Below are 25482 nucleotides of genomic sequence, written 5' to 3'. Positions count from 1 at the left end.
CCAAAAGAATAAGTTGCATTTATTTATGGCATTTACTGTATCAAAGTTCTTGTTTTCAGCACTATAGAAGAGAATAGTTGAGAATCCGTACTCACAAAAACAGCTTTAATTTCTTTTGATCAAGAAAGGATGTCCCATGAACTCTCTCTTTAGATTTTCAGATTTTTATTACCTCTCCAATAATCCGAGGAAGTCTCCTCTAACTGCACATTACAATAGAAAAACAAATGCTAATCTATACTATATCTAATATCAGATTGTAATACGGTGTTTTTTTTCCGGTAGAATCTATACCATATATAACATCACAAGTTTGTCTTTTTTAAGATTTTTTAACTTCTTCTAGCATATTTCACTTTCAAAGATAATCATGCTCTAAAGAAAGAGCTTTTGTGGAAGAAATGAAAATCTAAAATCCTGAAGAGAAGATATAAATAAATTTAGGACAAAGTTTTTTACCCATCTCATGTTATATGTAAATGTAATACTCCTTTGCAATTGAATCACCTGTAATACTGTCAAGAAAAAAAGAGATATAAACAAAATTGAAGAAACAAACACAACCTGTAGTGAATCAGATGCCATAGGACATAAATAACTAATAGAAAAAGAAAAGAAAATATGAAAATTCAAAATCACAATTTAGATTACAAAGATTAAGAAAGAAACGATCATAATTTTACCGTTGCTGTAACTTATAAGCGAATAATAAATTAACACAACCAAAAAGGCGAACATGTGAAATTGAAGCGTGAGTTTTGAAAATGCTGATGGAAAAATGTTAGAAGCCCTTGCAAGTTCCAACCAATTGCCGAAAAGATGGATGATGGTAATGAATATTCTTTGAAAAACCATAGAAAGTAAAAGACTAAATAACATAACACGGATGATGCTAATGCTCACATTAAACGATTGAAACCTTTTCCAAAAGAGAGAACAAATGGGGTTAATATGAATGAGAATGGGATATAAACTGCAAAACCAAGCATAAGAAAAGAAACTGCTAAGTTATGATGAGAACGTGAAAGAGAGAATGAGTTAATAGCAGGGAGAGAGAAACAAAGAATGCAGATGGGTATCGAAGCAGTTGACGATATTTAAGAAAATGGGAAAGAAGCAGTTTTGGTTTTGAGAGTGGGAGAGGAGCAGTTTAGGGAAAGTGGGTAGAAAGAATAGGAATTAAAATTGATATCAGGGAGAAAAGTGAGGAGATGATATTAGAAGTTTTGAATTTTGAGGGTTGTTATGGTTTGGTTGGTATAGGAAGACACGTTCACAATTATTGAAAACAATTTTAAAAACTTAAGCAATGATACGTTTAGAATTAAGAAAACAACAATTTTAAAAATCCAAAAAACTATAAAAATTACACATCAGCAATTAAGTATTCTACTTTAAGTATAGTAATAGATGACATAACAGCAATATAGCACCATGCAATAACCATAAAAATAAATAAAATAAAACTAGATCTTTCAGCTTCGATGTGACAATTTCAAACAGCTGGGTTAAGTAAATAAAATATTTTCTTTTTTCCATCTATCACATAATTATCATGTCATATGTAAAAGTTGGTCTTTTCTAACATGGTTGTCATCACATCGCTATTATCGTCACTTTTTTTTTTTTATCTAAATTGATCGAAATAACTTTATTAAAATAAGAATATGTAAAACCATGTTGACCAACTTATACAAATCATTAATCCTTAATGTTTGACATCTGACCTATCAAAATTAAAAATTCAACCAATACAAATAGTAAATTAATAGTTTTCTTAAAACCTTAACCTACATAATAGAAACCGATCTATACAAATTAAATGAAACTAATAATTTTTTTTTAATAGAACTGTTAACTTATCATCCACGTTGGTTGAGATTTCAATAATTTTGATAGGTTGGGAGGTAAATATTACCAAATATAAGGTTATAAGAGGTAAAACCCAACATTTTCAATATGAATTTTAACAAATAAAAATTAATTAAATAAAATTTTAAGTCAAAATAAGGTTCAATAATTAAATAAAAAGTGACGTAAATATATACAAATATATAGAGGTTGTGTTAGGATCTGATACAAAATATGTAGATTTCAAACATGAATGCATTTTAGTGAGAAATGAAACTGAGGTCACGAACACTGACTATTCTGGGTATCAGAGGCGACCGGCTATCATTTAGAGCATCTCCAATAGAGAGTGCCAACTGATGTGACATTTGGTTTCACAACCTTTTAAAGGATGCCTACTATTTGAATTCTGCTGGTAAGCCCGCCAATCCCGCAGTTCATCGATGCCGTGTCGCCAGCTAATGTCCACCGACCACCATGACAAGTGGCAAAGGACTCTGTTACGGTGATCCCAAATGGTCTTTAAAGCACAGTAGAGTCTGTCAGTGAACTCTAGATTCGGACCACAAATTGCCTGCAATAACCAATCTGCAAAATTCATCCCGTTAGTTTGTGGGATTGGGAGGCCAGCTATTCACCAAAGATCACGTGCAAAACAACAATCAATAAATAAATGGTTATCTGTTTCACCCTGATCCACACACACAGGGCATTCAATTGTGATTGGTACGCGTCGTTGGGCCAGTCTAGCCCGAGTGGGTAGGCTGCCCGAGCAAATACGCCATATAAATAGCTTCAGTTTAGGGGGCATATTCAGACTCCAAATCCTCCTCCATCCCTCATTCACTAGCCTCTCCTCTTCCACCTCCAACCCAACAATATAACCCGAATGCACATTGTAAAAACCATTTTTAGACCAGTTCCAGGCTCTTCTATCCTCACTGACAGTGAAAGGCAAGATAATGTCACAAATAACATTCACTTCAACTTCACTAAAGCACCCCTTCAGTTTATCCACATCCTCTCCCCTCCCACTTTCAAGTAACAAATCAGCAACTCTTAGATCTTGCAATCCAGGGACCATAAAGGAATTTATGCAAAACTCGCTCAGTTTTGGTACCCATGCATCCTTCCAAACTCTAATTGACCTACCATCTCCCACCTTCCACATTATCACTTTTCTAAGTATATCCATACCACTCTAAATACTTCTCCAAACCATACTAGGATTATTGCCTAATTCAGAGAAAAGCAAGTTTTCCCGCGGGAAATATTTCGCTTTGAACATTTTACTCACTAAAGTATTTGGGTCATGTACTAATTTCCACCCCATACTTACCTAAAAGGGCCAAATTGAACAAATGCAAATCTTTAAAACCCATACCCCCTAAGTCTTTAGGGTGTTATAGCCTGGCCCAATCAAACCAATGAATGCTTTTTTTCCCATCAGGTTTCATACCCCGCCAAAAGGAGTTCATCATTTTTTGCAGTTCATCACAAATAAATAAAGGTAAAAGGAACGTACTCATATAGAAAGTAGGTAGAGCCTGTGCCACTAACTTTAGCAACACCTCCTTGCCTGCCTGTGATAAGAATCTAAAACTCCAAACTCCAAATTTTTTCCTCAGCCTATCAACCAGAAAGCTAAAAACCCTCTTTTTGGATCGCCCAATTAGCGAAGGCAAGCCCAAATATCGACCCGTATCCAGAGGTGTATCAACCTTCAATATTCCTTTGAGCTCGTTCTGCAAAGTAACTGTGACATTCGCACTAAAGAAAATACCCGAATTGCTCAAATTCACAGCCTGACCAGAAGTCGTCTCGTATTCAGACAATATACTCATTACCTTTCTAGCTTCATTTGTTGTTGCTCCAAAGAACAAAAAACTGTCATCAACGAAGAATAAGTGTGTGACCGAAGGTGCCCTTCTACAGATTCTACACCCTGAAATTAAACCCTCATTTTCAGCCTTTGTTATCAATTTAGAGAGAACTTCAGCACACAGTATGAACAGGTAGGGAGAAAGTGGATCGCACTGCCTGAGTCCTCTGCCAGGGACAATTTGATTAGAACATTTTCCATTCACTGACACATTATACCTAACCGTTGTTATACAAAGCATCATACATCTGATCCAGGTCTCATGAAAACCCATGCGAACCATCATCAATTTCAAGAAATTCAGTCCACCCTATCATAGGCTTTGCTAATATCAATTTTCAGGGCAGCCTGCCCTGCCTTTTCATAAAATGGATGCTTTCAAAGGCCATCTGCACATTGTCAATTATTGACCTTCCAGGGACAAAAGCAGATTGAGTTTCCCCAATTACTTGTGGCAGAACGCCCTTTAACCAGTTAGCTTTATTTCTGCCATTAGATGATAACTTTATTTTTTTCCACAATTGGATTAATTTTCTTTTTTTTTTTTGGTAAGAATGGAAGGCATACAAGCCCAGGCAAGAAAACAGAAAACAAAAGTGAAAGCAAAAAAGCAAGGAGAAAAAAACTGAGCTAGATACTGATCATTCTAGCCGAAGCTCGACCAGTCCGATCTGCATAAAGAATATCCTGGAGGCCTGCAGGAGGCGCACCACACGTGTGATGTCCCAAGGCGAAAGAGCCTGTGAAATTCGCCATCCAGTCAGCTGCTTTGTTTCCTTCCTTGTAAGTATGAGTGAAACGAACTAGCCAATTACGATCCCAAATATCTTGACATTCGCGGATTAACCATCCTAGAGGATGGTCAACACTCGAACTATTGGTCATAAGAATAAGAGCGGGGCTTGAGTCTAATTCAACAACAACTTTCTTGTATCCCCGGTTCCACGCCATCTTTAAACCAAAATAAAGCCCCCATAGCTCGACTAAGAAGGCAGTACAGATTCCAAGGTTAACAACAAACCCTCCTAGCCAATTTCCATTTCCATCTCTAAGAACACCTCCCGCAGCTCCAGGGCCCGGGTTTCCTTTACTGGCGCCATCCGTGTTCATCTTAACCCAGTCCCCATCGGGTGGCCTCCAACAGATCCATCTCTCCTCTTTCCCTCCCATGCCAGAAGTCGAGATTAAATTAATAGCCACACAATACTCTCGTGCCCGTCCTACGATGAACTCCAAATCCAACTCTGAACCTCCTCTACTATAAAAAATTCTATTGTTTCTGGTTTTCCAGATCCACTAGATTGCAAACCCGAAAATCATATTCCATTGCAGCCCAAGCACATCGGTGTGAGTATTAATATTCACTGTTAGCCAATCTTCACACGATAAGGCAAAGAAACTATTTCGCACCGTCGTAGGCACAAGATTCAGCCAAATCTTCTTTGCTTGTTCACAATCCTGCAGAATATGGAGGGTAGATTCAACTTGCCCACAAACATCACACGACAGATCGTTCGAAATCTTTCGTCGAACCCTATTTTCGTTACACAGTATCCCATTGTGTTTCGATAGCCAATGGTAAAAAAATATAATGATTACTATAATACATAGTAATGGTTACTATAATACAAAACAAAGTAACTATCCAAAAACAAAGTAACACCTACAATACAATACTAGTGAAACAAAAGTATTCATGATTAGTAGTAGGATTTGTATTTTTATTTGTTGCTACCCCTATCCGGACATGTCTTTGTTTTGTGTGACACGGCGCCGTTTATTATGATGATTTGAATTCACTGGTCCTCACAAGCTCGCAGGAGAAAGAGGTGGGTATTCTATTCTGTAGCAGAAGAGAAGGAAGCATGGCGTCAATATCAATGGCAATTTATCCCAGCTCCTTCAATTACGTTTCTACCCCTAGACATAAAACCGCCATTGCCGCCACAAGTCTCAATTTGAAGCTACTGTTTTCTTCTAATCTCAAGGGGAAACGAAGAGTTCTTGAACATGTCCGCAACCCGCTGTCTGCAGTTGGCTCAGGTAGAAACCTTATCTTCAGATTCACAATCTATAATTAGTAATTACGAGTAATTTATGTTGCTAATTTTGATTGTAATTAGGACTGGAGGCAACGATTACGGAGCCGAAGGATAGTGGATTCACCTTGAAAAATGTTGAAGTGGTTGTGGAGTCCAGTGATGAAGACAAGATTCAGGTTAAACAATTCAGGCTTGTGTGCTCATTAATTAGTGAAATGTAAATGATTTGTGATAATGTTGTGTTTTCAGATAAGAGTAGATTTGCCTGGAAAAGAGACGGAAAAAGTGTTTGGTAAGATTTTGGCGGATTTGGCTCGCACTGCACCTCCAGTTCCTGGGTTTCGCAGAGAAAAAGGAGGTTAGAGTTGAATTGCTTTGGATTGGATTTGTTTTTAAGTGTTTGTGAATCTGTAATCTATCTATTCTATTCTAATCATATTCATTTCTTTTTTAACATGTACCCAGGGAAGACATCAAAGGTGAGCAGCTCAATTATTGATTTTCTTATCAGATTCTGTTGTTTGGTCGCTTGTATAAGTTGATAATTTTAGCAATGGAAGTTCAAACCATAGTTTCATTTTACCTTTCCACAGAAATTTTGGTAGAATTGAATTCTAGGATAAAGTCCAAATTTACACAACTAAGTTTTCGACTCGGAGCAATTTTGGATACAAATAATGCTACATAGAGCAATTTTTGGTCCAAGTAACTAGAAACCATAAAACGAGGAAGGGGAAGGGGACACAGGGTCCGGTGTACTTCCGGCCGCCGAAACCACCCCTTGGTTAGGAGAACAAAAAGATTTTAAACTCAACCCATATGCGCTGCTCAAGCAATCAAAAGCTGATTCTGTCATTATTGCCTATGTCCAAAATTGCTCCGCCTTGTAAATTTTGAGCACAAAATTTGACCATTTCTTACTTTAAGGATATATGTCCACTTCCCTAAAACTGTTATTAGCAAATTTGGAGTTTATCCTCTTATGTTTAGAAGCAAAAGAAGTGATCTTGTGATGTCAGAATTGAAAAATCAAGCCAAAGATGACTTGATTTTGTGATAATTTATTTGAAGCATTTGCTCAATTAATTCTATATTGAAAAATGTTGTAATGTTTTGGTAAATGAAATGAATTCTATTTCATGGAATTTGTTAAAACGAGCGAGTCACTCAACTATTACAGAAGTTCTACACACAAGAGAATTTGTGTTTAAGCAGTTTCAGTAACTCTCACTTTCCCTTGATACTTTCATACAGGGAATTTTATAGTTGGCATCTATGTTGCATGAAACCCTCTTCATTAGGATTTCTGTGTTTTGTACTTGTGTCCGTTTCCGATTTTATTTCTTCTGTAAGACAATGTTTTACAAATAATGTTTCCCGGTGTCCGTTTTTATTTGAACAGGTGCCAAGGGATTTCCTCCTACAGATTCTTGGTGAAGAACGTGTAACCAATTTCGTAATACAAGAAATAGTCAGTACATCCATAGGAGATTATGCAAAGAAGGTAAGTCATTTTAATGTCACTCTGTTCATGTTCATGGGATGCTATTGTGAAACTGCACTAGTAAATGTGAAATTTCTTATGTAAAACAGGAAAATTTGAAAGTTAAGGACAACAAAATTAACACTATCCAAGAGGCTGAACAACTCAAGAAGTTGTTTACACCAGGGAGTCCTTTTGGGTTTAATGCTGTCTTGGAGCTCGAAAAGGCAGAAACCATAGCTGAATCTTCAGATTCAGAATCAGAATCAGTGTCTGAATCTGAATCATAAAGTTGAGCTACTCAGTTTTGTAGAGCATCAGTGAAAAGGATAGTTTAATTCTTTTATATCTTGAGATATTTGTTAATTTTTTAATTACATTTGAGTAACTATACTTGACTATGACTTAAAAAGGAAAAGTTTCAAGGTTTATCAGTACAAAAAGCTCATAAACTTGTATAGTCACAACATATGGACCCAAAATATATTTTTGGGAAATTACTATAATTGTCTTGTTTATAAGAGACTTCTATCCAAGAGATTTTACTATACTCCTGTGCACCGGATGAATAATTTGATGGCATGTATCACATTAACTAATTAAATTTTAATTTGTGTAACTAATTAATTAAATATTTTCAGTTATTTATATAAAATTTTAAACTTTAAAATATAAACTATAGATTTCAAAGTATAAACTCAAATAATTAACCCGCGTCCAGAAGATGTTGTGCTTGGCATTTAAGAATTTCTTTGGGGTCTATCAGCTGATGAATATCAAATCTGATGTATTTGACCTAACCTGAGTGATATCCCAAGTATTTACCCTGTATAATTTCATAATTTTCGTAAATACAGAATAAGTTTTTTGTGAATACAATTAATATTTAAACTAGAAAAAAAGAGATAATATTTAACGGGATGGGTAAAACCCGACTTGCCCAGTTCTTAAATGGGGCAGGACAGACAAGTTAAACTATTAGCCGGGTTTAACTGTACAGAGCAAAATCAGTCCTCTGAAGGGACAAAAGAAGAGATCATTGAGATTGAGATTCTAGCTTATTCCACAAATACAAAGCTTTTCTGATTATGGGATCTGCAGAAAATCCTTCTGCATAAGCACTGATAGCCGTCAAAAGACTTGTAAATTTTTCTCCATTATCCTGCATCAGTCCAAAGTCTTAAAAGTTATGGAATGCCTTTCCAAAAGGTAACAAAGGAATCTTAAAATGTGTCAAAACGAGTTATTGTGTCACTGTCATAATCATGTTACGTGATCTATATATTCCAAAAATGCTTATATACGACAAATGATATAAAAATGATAATCATGTCAGTCAAATGATTCGCCATCAAACAAGTTGTCTCTGTAAATCGTGTTGTCGTGCATAAGAGCTATTGCACCACTAGGATTCCTACAAAAGCTAAAATGAACTGAAAACATCTCTCTTTAGCTATTCATGCCATCATGGAAAGTACTTGTTTTAAAATTGCAACTTTTCAAGTTTCATGTATCAATTCCGCTGCTGGCCATTTGGCAGCAAGAGATTTCATATTAAGCAGTAAGGTAATTAGATTTACACCAACAACTGCACATAATATAACAATGAATGTTTAGATTTATATACGGTAATAGTTGCAGTAACACAAACCTGGGGTTTTTTTAATTTGAGATCTTCAGTAGCAAATGGCACCATATACGAGGGAAGATCTGAACGCAGAAGTGCCTGCCACGATCCAAATAAAGAAAGGTCAACCTCAACATATTCAATAAGCTTGGTGATATGAGCCTCAACATATTGTAGAGGCTTATTGTTAGGAGAACAAGGTTGGGATTACCGACCCCAGTTACCCAGTACTTGTAATTGTATCAGTTATTTAGTCTATGGGTACCCATTGTAGTTTTATTATGCTTTAAAGTCAAGAACAAATATCTGAAATTTTGTGATTTCATCAAAGTTGAAGAACATTGTCATTTCATTTGCAGAACAGCTTTCACATACCCAGGGTACAAGCTCATAGCATGACAAGTCTGTAAGTTTTACCTTTACCATCTGGCCTAACCTAGGTGGTTCTGATATCATATGGTTTGTTTTCTTGCATGCATGTTCCTGAACTAGACCTAACCGGCAGGCTGTAAATGACCAAAATACTTCTAAAAGAATGCCCAACACAGATTTTAACTGGGCATGTCTCATGTGAGGAGTCTTCACCTCTAAAATGGCCATGCCAAATAATTCTAATGAAAGCAGAATTTCATAAACGGCAGAATGATAATAAATGTCTATGGAGAACGCAATGGTTGTAATCATTGATAAAGATTGAACTTTAAATTGGGAAGACATCTAAGATTTAATATTTTGATAATCAGTCATAAACAAGGCCATTATCTCGCAGCATGCAGAGCAAGATTCAGTTATCTGAACGTTGGAGCATAGTTTACAAGTTAATAAAAACACGTATAATATAAGACAAAAAGGCATCAAGGAAATACCAAGTTCTTGCTTAGGACAGCCTGATCAGCATTTTCTCTCAAGGTCTGCAAGGGCAAAACATGGGAGAGAAGGAAAAATGTGTTAGCACTATTTCACAAGAGAGAACTTTTAGAAAAAAGCATTAAAAGGTTCTTGTATTCATATTTGTTACCCATGACAGAGTAATAAATAGTATGTTACATTGAACTTGTTAAAAGAGCATGGAAAATCAACCTCTCACATAATAAGTGCAATATCCTATAGGACAATTTTCTTGATCTATTTTTCATTCTCTAATTAGAAATTACACAGACATCCACTACTCTGTATCCATGTTAAAGCAAAAATATGACAAGCACAAACACACCTTTCGGAGCCAACTTTCTAGTGTCAATAGATGGCAAATTAACTACTGTAAGGATTTTAAGCATCAACTAACCAACTAGCATAAGTTTGAGATGGAAGTTCAAATAACTGAACTGTCCCTAAGTAGAAACTCTGTTTGGCAAAAACAAAAAAGTTGGAAAAACAAGGGAACAGGAAAGATTATCATCTCTCCCACTTTGGAAGTGAAAATGGCAGCATAGAAAATTAGAGAGTACAAGTTTCCTTGTTTGATAGCTGATAGAAACTTGAAAAGATATAACCATTCTAATTTGTGCATTTAAATAGCACAGCAACTAAAACTTAAAAGTGAAAGGCACACCAATGATTAAAGAGGTCTTAGCCTAGGGCCTAAATGCACGTACTAACTAGTTGCCTACTACATGAGTCATACAAAAAAATTGAAACAAAATAATATAAGACAATTTCGTGGCACTGAGTTGCATTTCACAGTAATAAGACTAGACTTTCTACCTCTCTGATACGTTCCCCTTCTACTTGATCAAGACACTGCAACAAATTCTCTAGTGTGCCTACAAAAGATATGACAATTAAAACAAATTACATATGGGCACATTATAAGTAATTTCGTTTCATAGGAAATTCAAAAATTAAAAAGAAAAAAAAATGATTTTCAAATTCCATCACGGACTGGAATAACATATTAGCCTTGTTTCACATTTCGTATATAGCACATGATAAATAATGACATACCAAAGCTAGTGATTAGTTGAACAGCATGAACAACTCCAATTCCTGGAACTCCTGCATTTGTTAAATTAGCAGCACACTGATTAGTGAACCTTCAAGCTAAGTTGGACTTGGATCTCAGAGTGAAGGAGAAGGAAACAGCAAGTGCGACATAATACATGAAACTTGTTTCCTGTGGTCCTCTTCATTTCTTTCCCTTGCTTGTTGAAAAATCAGAGCAAAGGCAAGATATTAACTTATTAATAAAGATGCACAAGGTAACCTGGAATGTTATCAGCGCTGTCACCCATTAGAGCCATTACATCAGCAAACTGAGAAGGCCTCAATTCTCCATATAATTTTGCAAAATCTTCAAGTCCAAATGAAACCATCCTGGCAATCAAAATAATAGACCTCAGCCACAACCTTAGACTATCAAAGCAAAACAAACTGTTAACAAATCCAAAACAAATAAGTGAAACCAAGTTACAATTATTAGTAAACTTTGACACTTCTGGTTAACTTTGTTCCCAACTTATTCCAAAAATATATGCAGTTCCTTCGAAAATAAAATAAAATTGTCTGACTAAAAACAGGAGAACAACCAAACACCATCTCTCACACTGCAATTCAGCAATGAGAAGCTAATTTCAAAAAAAGGTAGTCAAAACTTCATTTGAATGGGTGAAGTATTTAGTGTATCAAATTGTTAAGAATCATCCTTTACTAACAGTACTAGAAGTTTTTCAAAATCCTAATCAAAAGAGGTTTGCACCAGGTGAGAGCAGGTCTTAGGTTTCAATTCAACTATTCTTGAAAAATAATAACTATCAAGTGGTCTTAGGTTTCAGCTCTTCTACAACAAATTTGCCATTTGCTCCCCAACATATATAGTAAATATTTATTTTCATTCTATCAATTTTAGATATTACGTCCATCAAAATGAGATCAAATTTAGAAAATCTAATTAGAATGGACAAGAATAAAACTCATTGATGCCTACTTGACAATATGTATACAGCCATTTGGACTCAAAATTATTTTGTATTCTTAAACAACAAATAGAACCAATTGAACTAAAAGCTTAAGCTTATAGTTGAAGGCCCAATTTATATTGATATCTGACACACTCCCGCATGCGAATGCCCAATAGGCTTGAAGTGTGCACAGCACAGGCCCATATTACCATGTCTTGCAATTAAATCAATAAATGAGGTTGCCAAGATTCGAACTCTTGATCACTTGGTCAAAGAGGCTCTCATACCATGTCATGGAACCAATTGAACTAAAAGCTTAAGCTTATAGTTAAAGACCCAATTCATATTAATATCTGACACTAAGAAATGTTATTGTTTGATTAATTGAAATACTAACTCAAGTCCACGTGGTGCAAGTCGTAAAAGACGTAATGAAGGAGATAGGATCTGAAAAAAGTCTTTGTCTGGAGAAACAACTCGAACCTGTTAGAAAATCAGTCAACCATGAGTGACTTGCTTGGAGAATAGTGAACTTGTTAGTCAAACACTATATTACCAGGCTTTAAATGTACGCAATGCAGTAACTTTTATCACGTAATCATGAAGAATATCTTGCCTTAGTCAAGTAAAGATACATTCAGCTAAACAAGAAATTTATGAAGTGGTGTAAAATCATTTATTAATTGACTTATAATTTTGCTAGAAAATGCATTAAATGGTTTCAACAATGTGCCAATGTGCTCAGGACCAAAACAGATATACAGTAATATTGTAGACATACTTCAAGACAATTCATCAAGCTAGTTAGAATAATTACCTTAAACCCTCCATCTACACTCCTTAAAGCCAATGTTCCAATCACATCATCCGCTTCTACACCTGGCACCTGGCTTGTGTACTTTCATGATCAATAATCATGTAAAGCAAGAGAGAGAAAATTAATAAATCTGAAATACATGTTATTTACCTCAATAATGTTAACCGACATGGCTTTGATAGATGCTTTGAAATATTGAAGACCCTGAACTATGGTATCAGGTGTAGGGGGACGGTTGCTCTTGTATGCAGGATACAAGGTGTGGCGAAAATTCAAACCTTCAAAAGAGTAATATTTATATTCAAAATTAGGTAAACTCAAAACTACTGAATTTAGCCCATAAGCTACAATGTTAAAAAGAAAATACATGATGATGTAACACAACTTTTGTTATATATACTAGAAAGAAAAAAAAAGAAGCTAAATCATTGACTTGAATTCAAGTTGTCTTGTTTAGTAGGACCATGTTTTTGGCATCAGAATAACCACAAGTAATGTTCACAGGTTTAATAAATGCATCCGATTTTAAAAGACACTTAGACATGGGGTATTCAGCAATAGGAAGATTACTACACAACCGGGTGGCAGCGTAGTTTTTGGCAATTTTGAAGCTGTGAAGATAGATTAGATTACCAGAAAAGCAGTAACATATATAGTATTGAGAAATAGAAACAAAACCAACCTGCTAACATTTTTCAGAATCCATCACCAGCATATAAATCAAAAGCAATAAAAACATTGGTTCAAATCCCACCTTTACTCCACCATATTCATTTATAGGAAATGAATTTGTATGACACCCAACCCACCATATATCAACAGTAATGGTTCAACTATAGTTTCTGCATTTGTAGGTCTAGTTTCCCTCCTAAGCAAGTACCTAGATACTACTTATTCAGACAGTACATGGAACTAACACAAGGATAAAGTAAGTCAATCAAGTAATTCAACAAGGTAATTAAATAGTGTTCCACATCCATTGGATAAAAACACACAACCTAATGCAGCCAAGTTGACCCAAATCAGAATGGATTTTGCTAAAGCTCATCATTTCACTATTTAAGAATTTTTTCCGCAACCAAGGAAGGGATGCTACAATGGAACTGCAACATGCAATCCTCATTTTCTTTATTGAGTTTCAGAATATCAAACGTCTTTTATTAGTAATGAAAGTCCGACCTGTAAGTAGGAAAGATTCAATTTGAGTCAACAAAGTTTTGGCAAACTTCATTCAACCGATTACAAATTATAAATAATGGTTAGCCAAATGTTTCAACATAAGAAAAAGGTGAATAAAAGAAAATTTGAAGAAGTAGGAAGCGAAACTAGATAAGCTTGAAGTTTTGCCAAGAATAAGCAAGAAAGATTCAAGACAGAAGTCCATAATGAAGATCAAGAACCAAAACCATTGACTGTTGTTGAGATATCAACAAACATGTGCAAGTTGGAAGTCCCACATGATAAAAATGAGTTGGAAAAAAAAATATAAGGAGCTTGTAGCAATTAGGAAGATGATTACTATTAGAATGACAGAGAAAGATTTACGGAATCTAACCAGAGTAAGAAGATAGAGGTTGCATGGTGAAGGTAAAGTATGAAGTTACAAGTTATACTCATGTTGGTATCATTCAAGAAGATATGCAACTCCTCCAAATCCAATTGTTAATCTTTGAAAATACAAAACTCAAGATTGAATTTTCTTCAACCAGGTTCCATCAAGGAAAATTAAATTTAGGAATTATTTTGATTTGGTCTTTAATTCTACAAGTAAATAATTTGTATCCAGATTTTCATATAAACTTTAGGAAGTTTAGGAGTAGTAGTACCATTTTTTTAGGAGGTCTATTATTATTCAGAAATTTTACTGAGGGCGAGCCTTGGCGCAACGGTAAACGTTGTTGTCGTGTGACCAAGAGGTCACGGGTTCGAGTCTTAGGAGCGGCCTCTTGCCAAATAAATTGGCAGGGGAAGGCTTGCCCCCAGTACACCCTTGTGGTGGGACCCCTCCCTGGACCCTCGCTCAGCGGGGACGTGTAGTGCGACCGGGCCGCCCTTTAGGACTATTAAAAAAAATTCTCTCCATCCTCTATGTTATTGGTATAAAATTTACCTAATTTGGGACTCCTGATATAGTAGTAGGATGATAAGTTATTAGCCTATATATACCTATGTAGTTCTGCTATCTTATAGTAAGTTGATACATATAGAAGTTTCAAGTAACTTTAAGATTAAGCTTTGTGCTTTCATGTTGTTTTGTGTGTTCTACATACTTCAACTAGCTTCACTTTATTGCTGTCAGTTAGAAAATCTTCACATAATTACTAAATTATTAAAAATAATGCAACTATCATATATTTAGATAATGGGTATCATACGAAAAAAACAAAGACTAAAACCTCTTTTTAGTAAAAAATAAAATAAAAAGATAGGCCATTTGAGATCTAATCTAACATATACCACAGCATTCAGATGCCAAAAAATCTGAGTGGGGTGACGATAAGAAAAAAAATTAAAAAATCTGGGTGGGGGTGACGGTAAGAAAAAAAAATCATTTGAATTTGAATTGAATTTGAATACTTTTAGCTAAAAAGCATTAGAATTTGAAGCTAAATTCTATAACAAGATCCGCAGTATGTTTGTTGTATTAAAGCCCTGAGTATTTGAAAAATATTAGGATAGCTACATAGAATAGGATATTTCCCATCTAGACAAGTGGGCGCTGTATTTCACTGCTAAATGTGCTACCTTGTACTCTTGGGATAATTAATCTCATCGTGGAAAAGATATACACACAACTACTATAAAACATACCTTTTGCCATGACATTTTCTTTGGATGAAACACTAGTATGACCAAATGGAACTCCTGAAACCAAAAAAGTTTTTTCTATCAAAACTATATTTCATACGACAATTTTGCAATCCAATTTACTTCATAACTCGTGAATTCTCCACCACTGACTAAAAAATAACAAGTAGGATATTGTCATTAAAAAAAAAAAAAAAATCAACCTTTGAGATTATAAACCATGTATAACTGCCACAAGTTCTATTACAACCACTCCTCTAGGTTCTGCTGTCACTAAAAGTCAAGGTCTGGTATAACTTGAGAGTAATGTTTCCAAGTCACTATTGCCCTTCTCTTTGTTAGTTTGAACAAATACTCCATTACATGCTATAAGTAAAACAGATAAGTGTATTGCTGCATTGAGCTTTTCAACTCTCATTATAAGAAAACACCTTCGGCTGCTTCTAGATTTCATCAAGAGACTATCAGAGAAAACTGTATCACAAAATATATAAGGTTTATCTTCTCGCTCTTCTTGAAAGTGAGAAAGCTTCATCAGCAGATGTACCTCTAATTCAGTAAAATCTCCCTCATTAAAATGTTTTAATTCATTCAGAATGGCACTGTATTTCAATATATCCATCATATCAAATATCACGGGACACCCTAACGTAATCAATTAATTATCAGAACTCTTTCCTGAATGGTTATACAAAAGTGAATTGGGAAGAGAGAGGGAGACCATTTATTCTGATCCACGGTAACAAGAGTTGCCATGTTGACTAATGGAGCTGTTCAGAGACATACACAAGAGGAAATCAGGAGACAGATAACAGAAAACAAGTGCCTCAATCGCAAATAATTGTTAACTCCCTCTGGACAAATACAAAGATTCCACACTGCCAAATATTTCCATATTTCAACCTGACAATAAGCACCAGTACTTCACATGAAAGGAATATATGCACGTCAGGATCAATGTTCCTGACAGTGCCAGGTTTAGTAAGCATATAAAACAGCATAAAACAAATATCAAAGAGCATGTAGAATAAAGGGGGGAAAAGAAAACAAGAAGAGAGAGATAGAGAGAGAGAATCAGGTTCTACTTAGAAATATCAACAAAAATCATATCTCACCATCATGATCAAAAACCACCTGCAAAGAATAGCAATAACCAAATGGTAAGTAAGACCATCCATCCAGGAACCATGAACAATAACTATATAATATAGATGTGAGAGAGAGAGAGTCAGAGTAACAGTAAAGATAGCATAAGTCATAGAAAAATGGGAGAAAAGTGCTCTTAACTTCTATGAGAGATACAAGCTACTCTTAACCAAATTATTTTTGTTCTATAGAGACTTGGGATAACTATACTCTAAACGAACACGTAATATTTGGACATCATCTAATGTACATGAAAAGTACATCAGTATGGACCCACCCAGGCTGTGTAAGAATAAACTCAATGGCACATATTGGAATTTACATGCTGAAGCATAAAGTTACAATCCTATATAGCTCCAATCTAGAAAAAACTAGCACCATAAGCCTTAACTGTATATGAACTGAGATCTAGTTAATTTAATCTAATCCAAGGACATAGCTAATTTAATAATCTTATCAACTTTCTTTCTTGGGTTGGACCTTGGGCTCCAATTGCTAGCTAATTTGATCTAACTCAAATTTCTTTTTTGGCTGGACCTTGGGTTCTGATTGCCTAACAGGTCATCTCAAAATAAAAACTGATGAAAAAGATAAGAGCTAATGCACATATAAACATGTACACAAGCATTAGGAAAAATATCATACCGCCACGTGTGATGGAATGAATTCCAGGACATCAATTATCTGCAAGAAATATAATAATAATGCCTTAGACTTATAAAAATAATGAACTTATCACAATGAAATATAATTGGTCCATTTGATGTTTATAATTAGTCCATATTGAACAACTTGGAAGGACATTATCACGCAATAAAAATGTAGGATCTTAATTTACTTTTGCATATACCATTTAATTTTGGAAATAGCCATTACGCAGAACCATTGGGCACCTTCAGCCAATGGCAGCCAGCAATAACCGGCAAAACTAATCATCAGAAAAATCTTAACTCTTTAGTTTTTGGTATGACTTTTCAAATACTCAAGTATAAAGTTTTAACAAGTACAAACACCTCAATAGTCTTTTCAATTGAAAGAAAATTGATAGTCTTTAGTGCACTCCAACTATTAGAAGGTGATTTATAATTTTGGTAATTGTGACCACATTATACAAAGAAGTAAGAGGTAAATATTTTCCTCAAAAAGGTGTTTTTAAAAGGAGTTATTCTGAAGAAACAAATAGAGCCTAAATACGATCTAACCATGTGAATACAATGCTTTAACCACAAGTACAACAGCATGAATAAAGAATAAGAAATCGACCATCTAAAATGAATGTGACTTACATGTGAAAGTGCTGAAAATATAGTTAAAACCCAATCTCCATTACCATCTGCATGTGACAGATGTCCATGATGCAACTTTGCTGCTCTCAACCAGAAGAAAGGAAACAGGATGAGCGAAGCATATTAGTTACTGGGACATCAATCAAATTGGTATAATTTCAGTACAGGTTATATAAGAGATGGTAGCTGTAATATAATAGAAGGTAATAATACAAGACATCCAAAAATTCAGATAAAAACTATAAACAGTGATCTAATTATCTTTTAAGAAGTGCTTTATGTCCTATGGTATATCAAGCACATATAAAACCACTAATGATTATATATACATATATATATAACAGAATTGCCTAATTTCTTTAATTTGCTACCTGTTGGAAGCATTCAAAGATATATAATATAATCATGTAGTGCAATTATATGACATGAGATGTATAATTTCAAATCTCTACAGTTAGCTATAAACTGGAGGCACCAAAACTAACAATTGAAGTAAGTCAGCTCCATCCAATTCTCTAACTTGGAAAATTTAGATGAATAGACAAGGTAAGACAGCCCAATGAACCCAACTACATAATAGTCAGATGAATAACAACAGCAAGACATGATATAAAGTCATCTAAGAGTTGAGCAAGCAATTGCATACCTAAAAGCTTGAAGTAAGCTCTGTACATGACTGATGTGCCATCTATGAGCATAACTCTGCCTTTCGAAGAACTAGACTTTGCTAAATCACTTTGAGAACTAGTATTCACCACTCCATCACCCTCGACAGAATCAAAGGCAGGCGCTTGATGAACATCATGCTCACTTTTGAAAGAGGTAAGTGTGCTACTACTCTGAGAAGCAGCACTAACAACTTGAGGTAAAGCAGAACTTGCAGTAGAAAATCTACAACAGCCCTAAGAAGGCACACAAAGAAATGGAAAACAATAATCAAAATATTACCCAATAAAACATAAGCACATAAAGTATTTACTTTCTAAGAAAAGCAGATGTAAATGATCAACTTATGCACAAAATGCAAAACATAATACCTTCAGGAATTTAATAGCATTTGTCTAAATATTAAAGATAACAAATTCGATAAGCAAAAATAAGGACACTAAGTTTGTACATGCAAGTTTGCATATTGCCATAAATTTTTCTTCCCCTGTTTGTAAATATTCATCATCCTATGATGAACAGATTATTATTTTCATTAGTTTATCTGCTCTTCAAACCAGTGTAACAAATTCTCAAAGTCTGTGTTTATCACCTCAATAGCATTGAAGAATAATCAACATTAAAAAAATCTGTGTCCACGTCAAAAATAAAGAAGAGAAGAAAACAGCTGAGTCCCACCAAAAAGTTCATGGCGACTTGAATTGTTCCTTACACAAATAACAACTTTATTGAAGATGCAAGAAGCCAAGAACTAACAAAATTACAAAATTACAAAAGGGAAATGTTATTGTGCACATATTGAGCGCACCACAATAGGGTGAGGGAATGAGAAGTAATCATCAGTTTGGTTTGTTTATCTAACGTACTACAGAAAGTTAAACCACTTCATCCAAAAATACAAAATACCGTTGATAACTCAAACACCAAAACTAAAAGGAATGGAAAGGTAAAAGGAAGTACTCAATTTAAGTCAGATCATACAAGAAGAAATTTCGTTGCCAAATAACTCAAAGCTCTGAATGACACCTCCCACACCCATCCGGTTTGGACAATAACATCATCTATATCCGCATGACTCATAGTTTCTTTGGTTAAACGATATTTAACACCACAACAAAACTCTTACAACTAAAGAATAAACATAATTAATTTGCTACTTTACTAGCAGTAAAGCAATATCTTTTGGGGTTTCAGGTCTTTGTTCTACATTATTGAGCATTACCTTCTTAGAAAAAGTAGATGAAGGATGAACCTTAACAACTGTCACCAGATTGGAGAAGAATTTCGCAGCTCCCATAGAATATTTCATATTTTTCCCGATGGAATTGAAGTTCCGCCATAAGGAATGAACTCGAAGATTCAAGGAGTAGGCCATAAATTCATATAGCTTCTCCTCAGCCACTATGGCATAGGGAAAAGCCTCTAAAGCGTGATGACCTAAAATTTAAAACGAATGTAAACTGAATGTCAGTAACAGAGCTGAATGGAATAGCACCAAGAGATGAAGAAACAACAGTATAGTAGACATTTTAGCTTCCAGATAAATGTGTACCAAATTTCAACCATGTTATTATCAATCAAATGCTACTGCTTAACATACTAAATTCTACTGCATTTAGCAAAAATCTAATTCACACTGCTACACTAGATATTCAATTACTTGTAAACCAGAGACAGCTGCCAGCACCCAACAATTAACCAGTGCCTAACCGAGCTAGCCCGTGTAAGCCAAGAAATATAGTGAAAAAAGTTTCTACAAAGAACACATGACAGATTGAAAAGGAAGAAAAGTCATACAGAATAACAGGAAAGAAAAATGGTGAAGAAGGTAAGAAAGTAGAACAGTCTCTGACGCTAGCTCGCCATCGCCCGCCAAAATGAAAACTTCATCGAACTATTTGTGGACCGTGGTTGTTACCCATTTGCCTAGAGCCGCAACCCGGAAAAAGAAATTCACAAAATTAAAATTTTCCCAAAAGGAAAGGTATTGTTATATATATATGGCACCCAAATTCCTTATCACCACACCATTGAACCATTTTGTCCTTGACATAAATTTTTTGTCAAAATTGGGAAATTTTTTTTTTAAGAGAAAATTCAAAATTTAGTCTAAACGGATGCGGCATACCATTACTCCCGACCAATGAATTCACGACACATGCATATATAGTTTTTCTTTCCACCAATCATGTCGATGTAGTGGGATTTAAAACGATTTTCATTGGTCGGGAGTATTACTCCAAGAGTACCGTAAAATTTCTCTGATCGTTGAAGGAAGTGGTGGGTCGGGTAACGTGTTGCTCCACGGATCTTAACACCAATTGCCCAGCTGAGCTTAGAGTTGGCGAGGTTAATGCGTGCAAGAGCGCGTGCGAGGCATTCGGAAGCCCGGGGTATTGTTGTAGTGGCGAGTTTAACACACCCGCCACTTGTAAGCCGTCAATTATTCGGATATGTTCAAGTCTGCCTGCCCTAGATCATATAGCTACGCGTATGATGATACTACCAGTACTTTTACATGTACCGGGGCTGATTACACGGTGACGTTTTTCCCTTCTTCCCCGAGGTAAAAATGCTATGCTCCCTTTTTCTTAGGTTTTCATGTGTATATATGTTTAGTTCTGCCATCTTTAATTATTGGGGGAGTCACATGATGGCAAACTTGTCATGGCCAATTAATTACTTCACATAAAAAAAAAAATCAAATTGCAAGTATAAAAGTAATGATGAAGTACATTTCTAATATTGGTATTCAATAGTAAATTATTTATAATAGGAAAAATTATAAAATTGGATGAAATGAGAAACTTATTTACATTTTTAGACCCATTAACAACCAACTTACATATATACACTATACCATGGATACTTCCTCAAAATGTCCTTCATATATATATAAGAACTTATGCATTTTTCACCCCGCCTTACTATCTAACATTCACGAATTTGAAATGCCAACGCCAAACTCGAACCAAGAGCATCTTCAACACCACCAATCTTTACATTTCTTCTTCCAACGTCTTCCAAACCGATTCCAATGACAAGAACCGGCAAGAAGGTATGTTATTTTGCGTTTTTTGAATAGGTTTTAATGTTTCTCTTTCTATATTATGGTTTTTTACTTCTCCTGCGATGTATTAGTAGGGTTTACAACTTTATTGTGTTTATTCGTTAGTTCATAGCGTCTTTTTGTAAGAATAATACTTAGAATTAGTTAAAATCAGTTTTTGTGGACTTAATGGTGCAGAAACGACCAATTCGTGAATATGATTTTACATCGCAAAAATCGCAATCTGCGAAGGAAAATCACATTCGCGAACTGTCATAGGCATCTGATATACGTTTCGCATATGAGATAGGTTTCTCATATATGCTAATTCGCGAATGAGCTTTTCAATTCGTGAAGTTATTATGTACTTGACTAATTTGAAGTACTTTGTAATGTTAAAGGCTGATCATTCTAAGTCTGATTCCAAAAAGAGGAAAAGGACATCAACAGATAGGAAGAGTACCAAAGACATCACTTTCAAGTACCCCTACACCTTGGATACAAAGGCTACTATCACAGTTCGTTCTCATGCTGAGGTGATGAAGAAAGTGAAAGAAAAATTATCAACAGTGCAGTTGGACATGTTGAGGAAAATATGCATCGGGCATTTTGTGGACTTCGATATGTATTTGTTGTCCACTCCTCTATGCTATGGGGTTCTTACAAGGGAGATCAAACCGGAAAAGGAAAAAATCGGAGAGATGTGGTTCAATATCAATGGGATTGAAGTGAAATTCGGTTAGTATGAATTCGGGCTCATAACCGGATTGAGACTAGGTGATCCGTTACCAATTTTCAAGCGGATGAGTAATTACAAAAAAGAAAACAGATTGAGGAATCTCAACTTTGGAGGTAGACCGAGCATAAACCTTAAAAATATATTTGATACCTTTTTAAAGACTAATTAGGAGAAGAAAAATAATGATGATGCGGTGGCCATGGCTATGTTATTTGTTATACATAGGTTCCTATTCACCACCGATCCATTGAAAAAGGTTGATGACAATATCATCAACCTAACTGATTTTCCCATTGTATTTAACTCATTTCCATGGGGTGTGCCTGCTTGGGATGAGCTGTACAAGATGATGGAATGGGCTGTATCCGCTCCATCAAGGATGCAGGCATTTGAGGAGTTCCACAAGCAAAAACAAAAGAAGAAGAAGAAGGTCATCCCATATCAGCTTCATGGATTAGCACAAGCGTTCCATGTATGTTTCCTATATTCATTTGATTTACTTCATGTTAGATTTCAACTGTATTGATGTTTATTTAATACTTTGTAGACTTGGATATTAGAGATATGGCGTGCACCTTATAAATACTATATGAGGAGACAGAAGACCGTGTACCCTCGTATATGTCGGTGGATAAGTGCAAAGAATATAACTTTCACACAAGCTGCATAAATTTTTTAATGTAAGTACATATGTTTGGATTACATAATTAATGTGTGATTTGGATGTAAGTAATATGTGCTTATGGAGTTTGGTTTGATTACATGTTTTCAGTCAGATAATGTGCCAACATTTGAACTTGTTATCGAGCAATACGAGGCAAAGTACGATGGTATGCGCCAATCAAGGATTATTTAGATGGGAAAGTCGTAGACCTTGATGTGTTATTCGAACCTTATAAAGGGTCTGAGCTGGGTGAAGAAAAGGAGAACAATGAGGAAGAGAATGTTGTAGGCAGTCAAGATGAAGAGGATGAGGAAAATGAGGAGGAAAAGGATGATGAGATGGATGAGGAGGAGCGAATTAGAAACGAAAAGAGGTGTAAGAAGAAGAATGAGGTGGATGTACATGCAAATGGGGATGAAGAAAGGAAGGCAAGGATGCGGGAGAGATTTGAGATGTTGAAGGTTGAACTTAAAGATTCATTGGCGGATGAGTTGGTGCGAAAGATGAGATCAGAGATAAGCGAGTCCAATAGGCGGGAGAGGGTGGAGTTGAAGGATGAGTTGAGGGCAGAGTTGAGGGTGGAGTTAAAGAATGAGCTGAGAGTGGAGTTGAAGGTGGAGTTGAAGGAAGAGTTGATGGCGGAGTTGAGGGTTGAGATTAAGGCAGATCGGATGGGAGAGCGTGATGGAGGTGGTATGTATTTGAATTTAGACTTTGTGGGGGAAATTGGAAGGGGGTGGGTGAGGAGGAGAACGTTGCTAAAGATACAAGGAAGAAAGAGTTGGCTGATAGGGATATTAAGGAAGCTGGTGAGAGGATAGAAGATAAATGTGGGGAGTATAAGAATGAAGAAGGGGGGAGGAAAGAAGATAAATGTTGGGAAGATAGTAGGAAAGAAGAGAAGGGTGGAGAGGTGATTGAAATCTGCGATGACACTGAACCATAAGAAATGACCCTCGAACAGGTATATGAGTTAAGATGTTTATATACATTTAATGTTTTAAAAATGTGTCTTAAACTGTGGTCGGTCATTATGTCTTGACAGGAAGAAACTATACGTTTAAGCGACAACACACAAGCCGCCATCGATGTACTTACAGGTGTTGCGCTTCAAAGGATCGAGGATGCGCCTCAGCCGTTGAAGGCGGTGCGACAAAGGAAGCGATCACAACATATAACAACACCCTACACTGAGGGGAAGAAAAAAAGGCAACTAAGAAGGTGCCTATTAAGGTGCCTAAGAAGGTAGATAATATGGTATCTTAGAGCATGACCCTTGTCGTATCACCAAGTCCCAAAGTTCCTAGAGCATCGGATGTGGCTAAGTCATGGGTTGACCAGCTTGATAAGGACGATGTGTGCACGTATGAGGTTTGGAGAAATTTCTACAACACAAAGTCTTCAAGGCCCATTAGAGGGACAAAACCTCTACATCCGGAACTCCCGTGGTCCATACAAGCTAAGACTCCCGGAACTTATTGGGACGGGACGGTAATATTGCTTTCATTATGTGAATTTTATTTGTTTTTGATGAATATGTCTTACTCATATATCTCTTATTTCTTGAATTAGCACATCGATGCCTTCCTTTATTTGTTGCAGCGCCAATTGGTCGAATCTGGATTAGATGCGGACTGGACTATATGTGATAGCCAATTCACCGGGTACATGCAACTGTCACAGAATATGGATATGAACCACGTATGCAGTATAATCAATGGAAGAGCTGACATGTGTATGAGACCATGGAAAGATTTGAAACAAATATTCATGCCCATCAACATTAAAGGAAATTACTGGGTATTAGGAGTGCTCATGACAACTGTCATGGAACCAATTGAACTAAAAGCTCAAGCTGATAGTTAAAGGTCCACTTCATATTAATAGCTGACACACCCCCACACGCGAAAGCACACTTGGGCTTGAAGCGTGACAACACAGGCCCATATTACCATGTCCTGCAAATAACTCAACAAATGGGGCTGCCAGGAATCGAATGGTAATATGGGCCTGTGTTGTCACGCTTCAAGCCCAAGTGTGCTTTCGCGTGTGGGGGTGTGTCAGCTATTAATATGAAGTGGACCTTTAACTATCAGTTCGAGCTTTTAGCTAAAACGGTTTCATGACAACAACGAATATGCATATGTACATATACGATAGTTGTCTTTCCAATGATAGTGAGGAGAAGTTTGGTCAAGTACTAGAGAGGCCCATGGTCGTACTTACAGCTGCCATTGCTAAAACCATAGGGTGGAAGGGTCAAAATGCCAAGAACCGGATAGGATGGACTAGGCTACCGGATACTCCACAACAGAAAACAGGATCGAACGATTGTGGGTTGTTGGTGTGCCTTTTTTCTCAACTGTTAGCAGCTAGTAGACAAGTGTCTGAAGTAGATCCGGTTGATGGAGATTTTCTAAGGTTTCATGTAATACTTGAGATTTATCATGACAAACTATATAAGCTTTGAGTGTATCTATTACAGTGGTAAATATTTGTATAAATGTGTATTGTTGGAAGGGTGT

General features: G+C 35.8%; 2 protein-coding genes across 4 annotated transcripts; one reads left to right on the top strand and one right to left on the bottom strand.

Annotated features, from left to right (window-relative positions):
- The first annotated feature begins 5530 nt into the window (after positions 1-5530).
- LOC136223443 (uncharacterized) lies at positions 5531-7687 on the top strand. The gene is made up of 6 exons (XM_066011438.1): positions 5531-5776; positions 5857-5951; positions 6025-6133; positions 6241-6254; positions 7178-7279; positions 7369-7687. The coding sequence occupies exons 1-6, from the start codon at positions 5599-5601 to the stop codon at positions 7546-7548; spliced, it is 678 nt and encodes a 225-aa protein (XP_065867510.1). The 5' UTR covers positions 5531-5598; the 3' UTR covers positions 7549-7687.
- A 377-nt stretch (positions 7688-8064) lies between these two features.
- LOC136223293 (uncharacterized) lies at positions 8065-20465 on the bottom strand. Of its 3 annotated transcripts, none has more exons than XM_066011222.1 (16): positions 20303-20465; positions 19728-19942; positions 18486-18741; positions 17840-17919; positions 17199-17237; positions 16523-16541; positions 15411-15464; positions 12750-12877; positions 12600-12668; positions 12180-12265; positions 11089-11198; positions 10830-10880; positions 10590-10648; positions 9752-9796; positions 8910-8984; positions 8065-8420 (listed from the first exon to the last, which is right to left on the bottom strand). In XM_066011222.1, the coding sequence occupies exons 2-16, from the start codon at positions 19878-19880 to the stop codon at positions 8295-8297; spliced, it is 1350 nt and encodes a 449-aa protein (XP_065867294.1). In that variant the 5' UTR covers positions 19881-19942; positions 20303-20465; the 3' UTR covers positions 8065-8294. The 3 variants fall into 3 exon arrangements, with proteins under 3 accessions (XP_065867294.1, XP_065867295.1, XP_065867296.1); XM_066011223.1 differs by lacking the exon at positions 20303-20465 and adding an exon at positions 20166-20296; XM_066011224.1 differs by lacking the exon at positions 15411-15464.
- Between the last annotated feature and the right edge of the window lie 5017 nt (positions 20466-25482).

Source organism: Euphorbia lathyris, chromosome 3 (assembly GCF_963576675.1).
Source record: "Euphorbia lathyris chromosome 3, ddEupLath1.1, whole genome shotgun sequence".
NCBI classification, from domain to species: domain Eukaryota; kingdom Viridiplantae; phylum Streptophyta; class Magnoliopsida; order Malpighiales; family Euphorbiaceae; genus Euphorbia; species Euphorbia lathyris.
This window is presented reverse-complemented; position numbering and strand designations above follow the sequence as displayed.

Excerpts from the sequence above, each read along its gene's own strand:
- LOC136223443 (XM_066011438.1), top strand. The coding sequence starts at position 5,599 with ATGGCGTCAATATCAATGGCAATTTATCCCAGCTCCTTCAATTACGTT. Across the intron at positions 5,777-5,856 it reads GCTGTCTGCAGTTGGCTCAG|GACTGGAGGCAACGATTACG; the intron begins GTAGAAACCTTA and ends GATTGTAATTAG. Across the intron at positions 5,952-6,024 it reads GTGATGAAGACAAGATTCAG|ATAAGAGTAGATTTGCCTGG; the intron begins GTTAAACAATTC and ends TTGTGTTTTCAG.
- LOC136223293 (XM_066011222.1), bottom strand. The coding sequence starts at position 19,880 with ATGGCCTACTCCTTGAATCTTCGAGTTCATTCCTTATGGCGGAACTTC. Across the intron at positions 17,920-18,485 it reads AGCTTACTTCAAGCTTTTAG|CAAAGTTGCATCATGGACAT; the intron begins GTATGCAATTGC and ends GGTTGAGAGCAG. Across the intron at positions 12,266-12,599 it reads GTGTAGATGGAGGGTTTAAG|GTTCGAGTTGTTTCTCCAGA; the intron begins GTAATTATTCTA and ends ATTTTCTAACAG.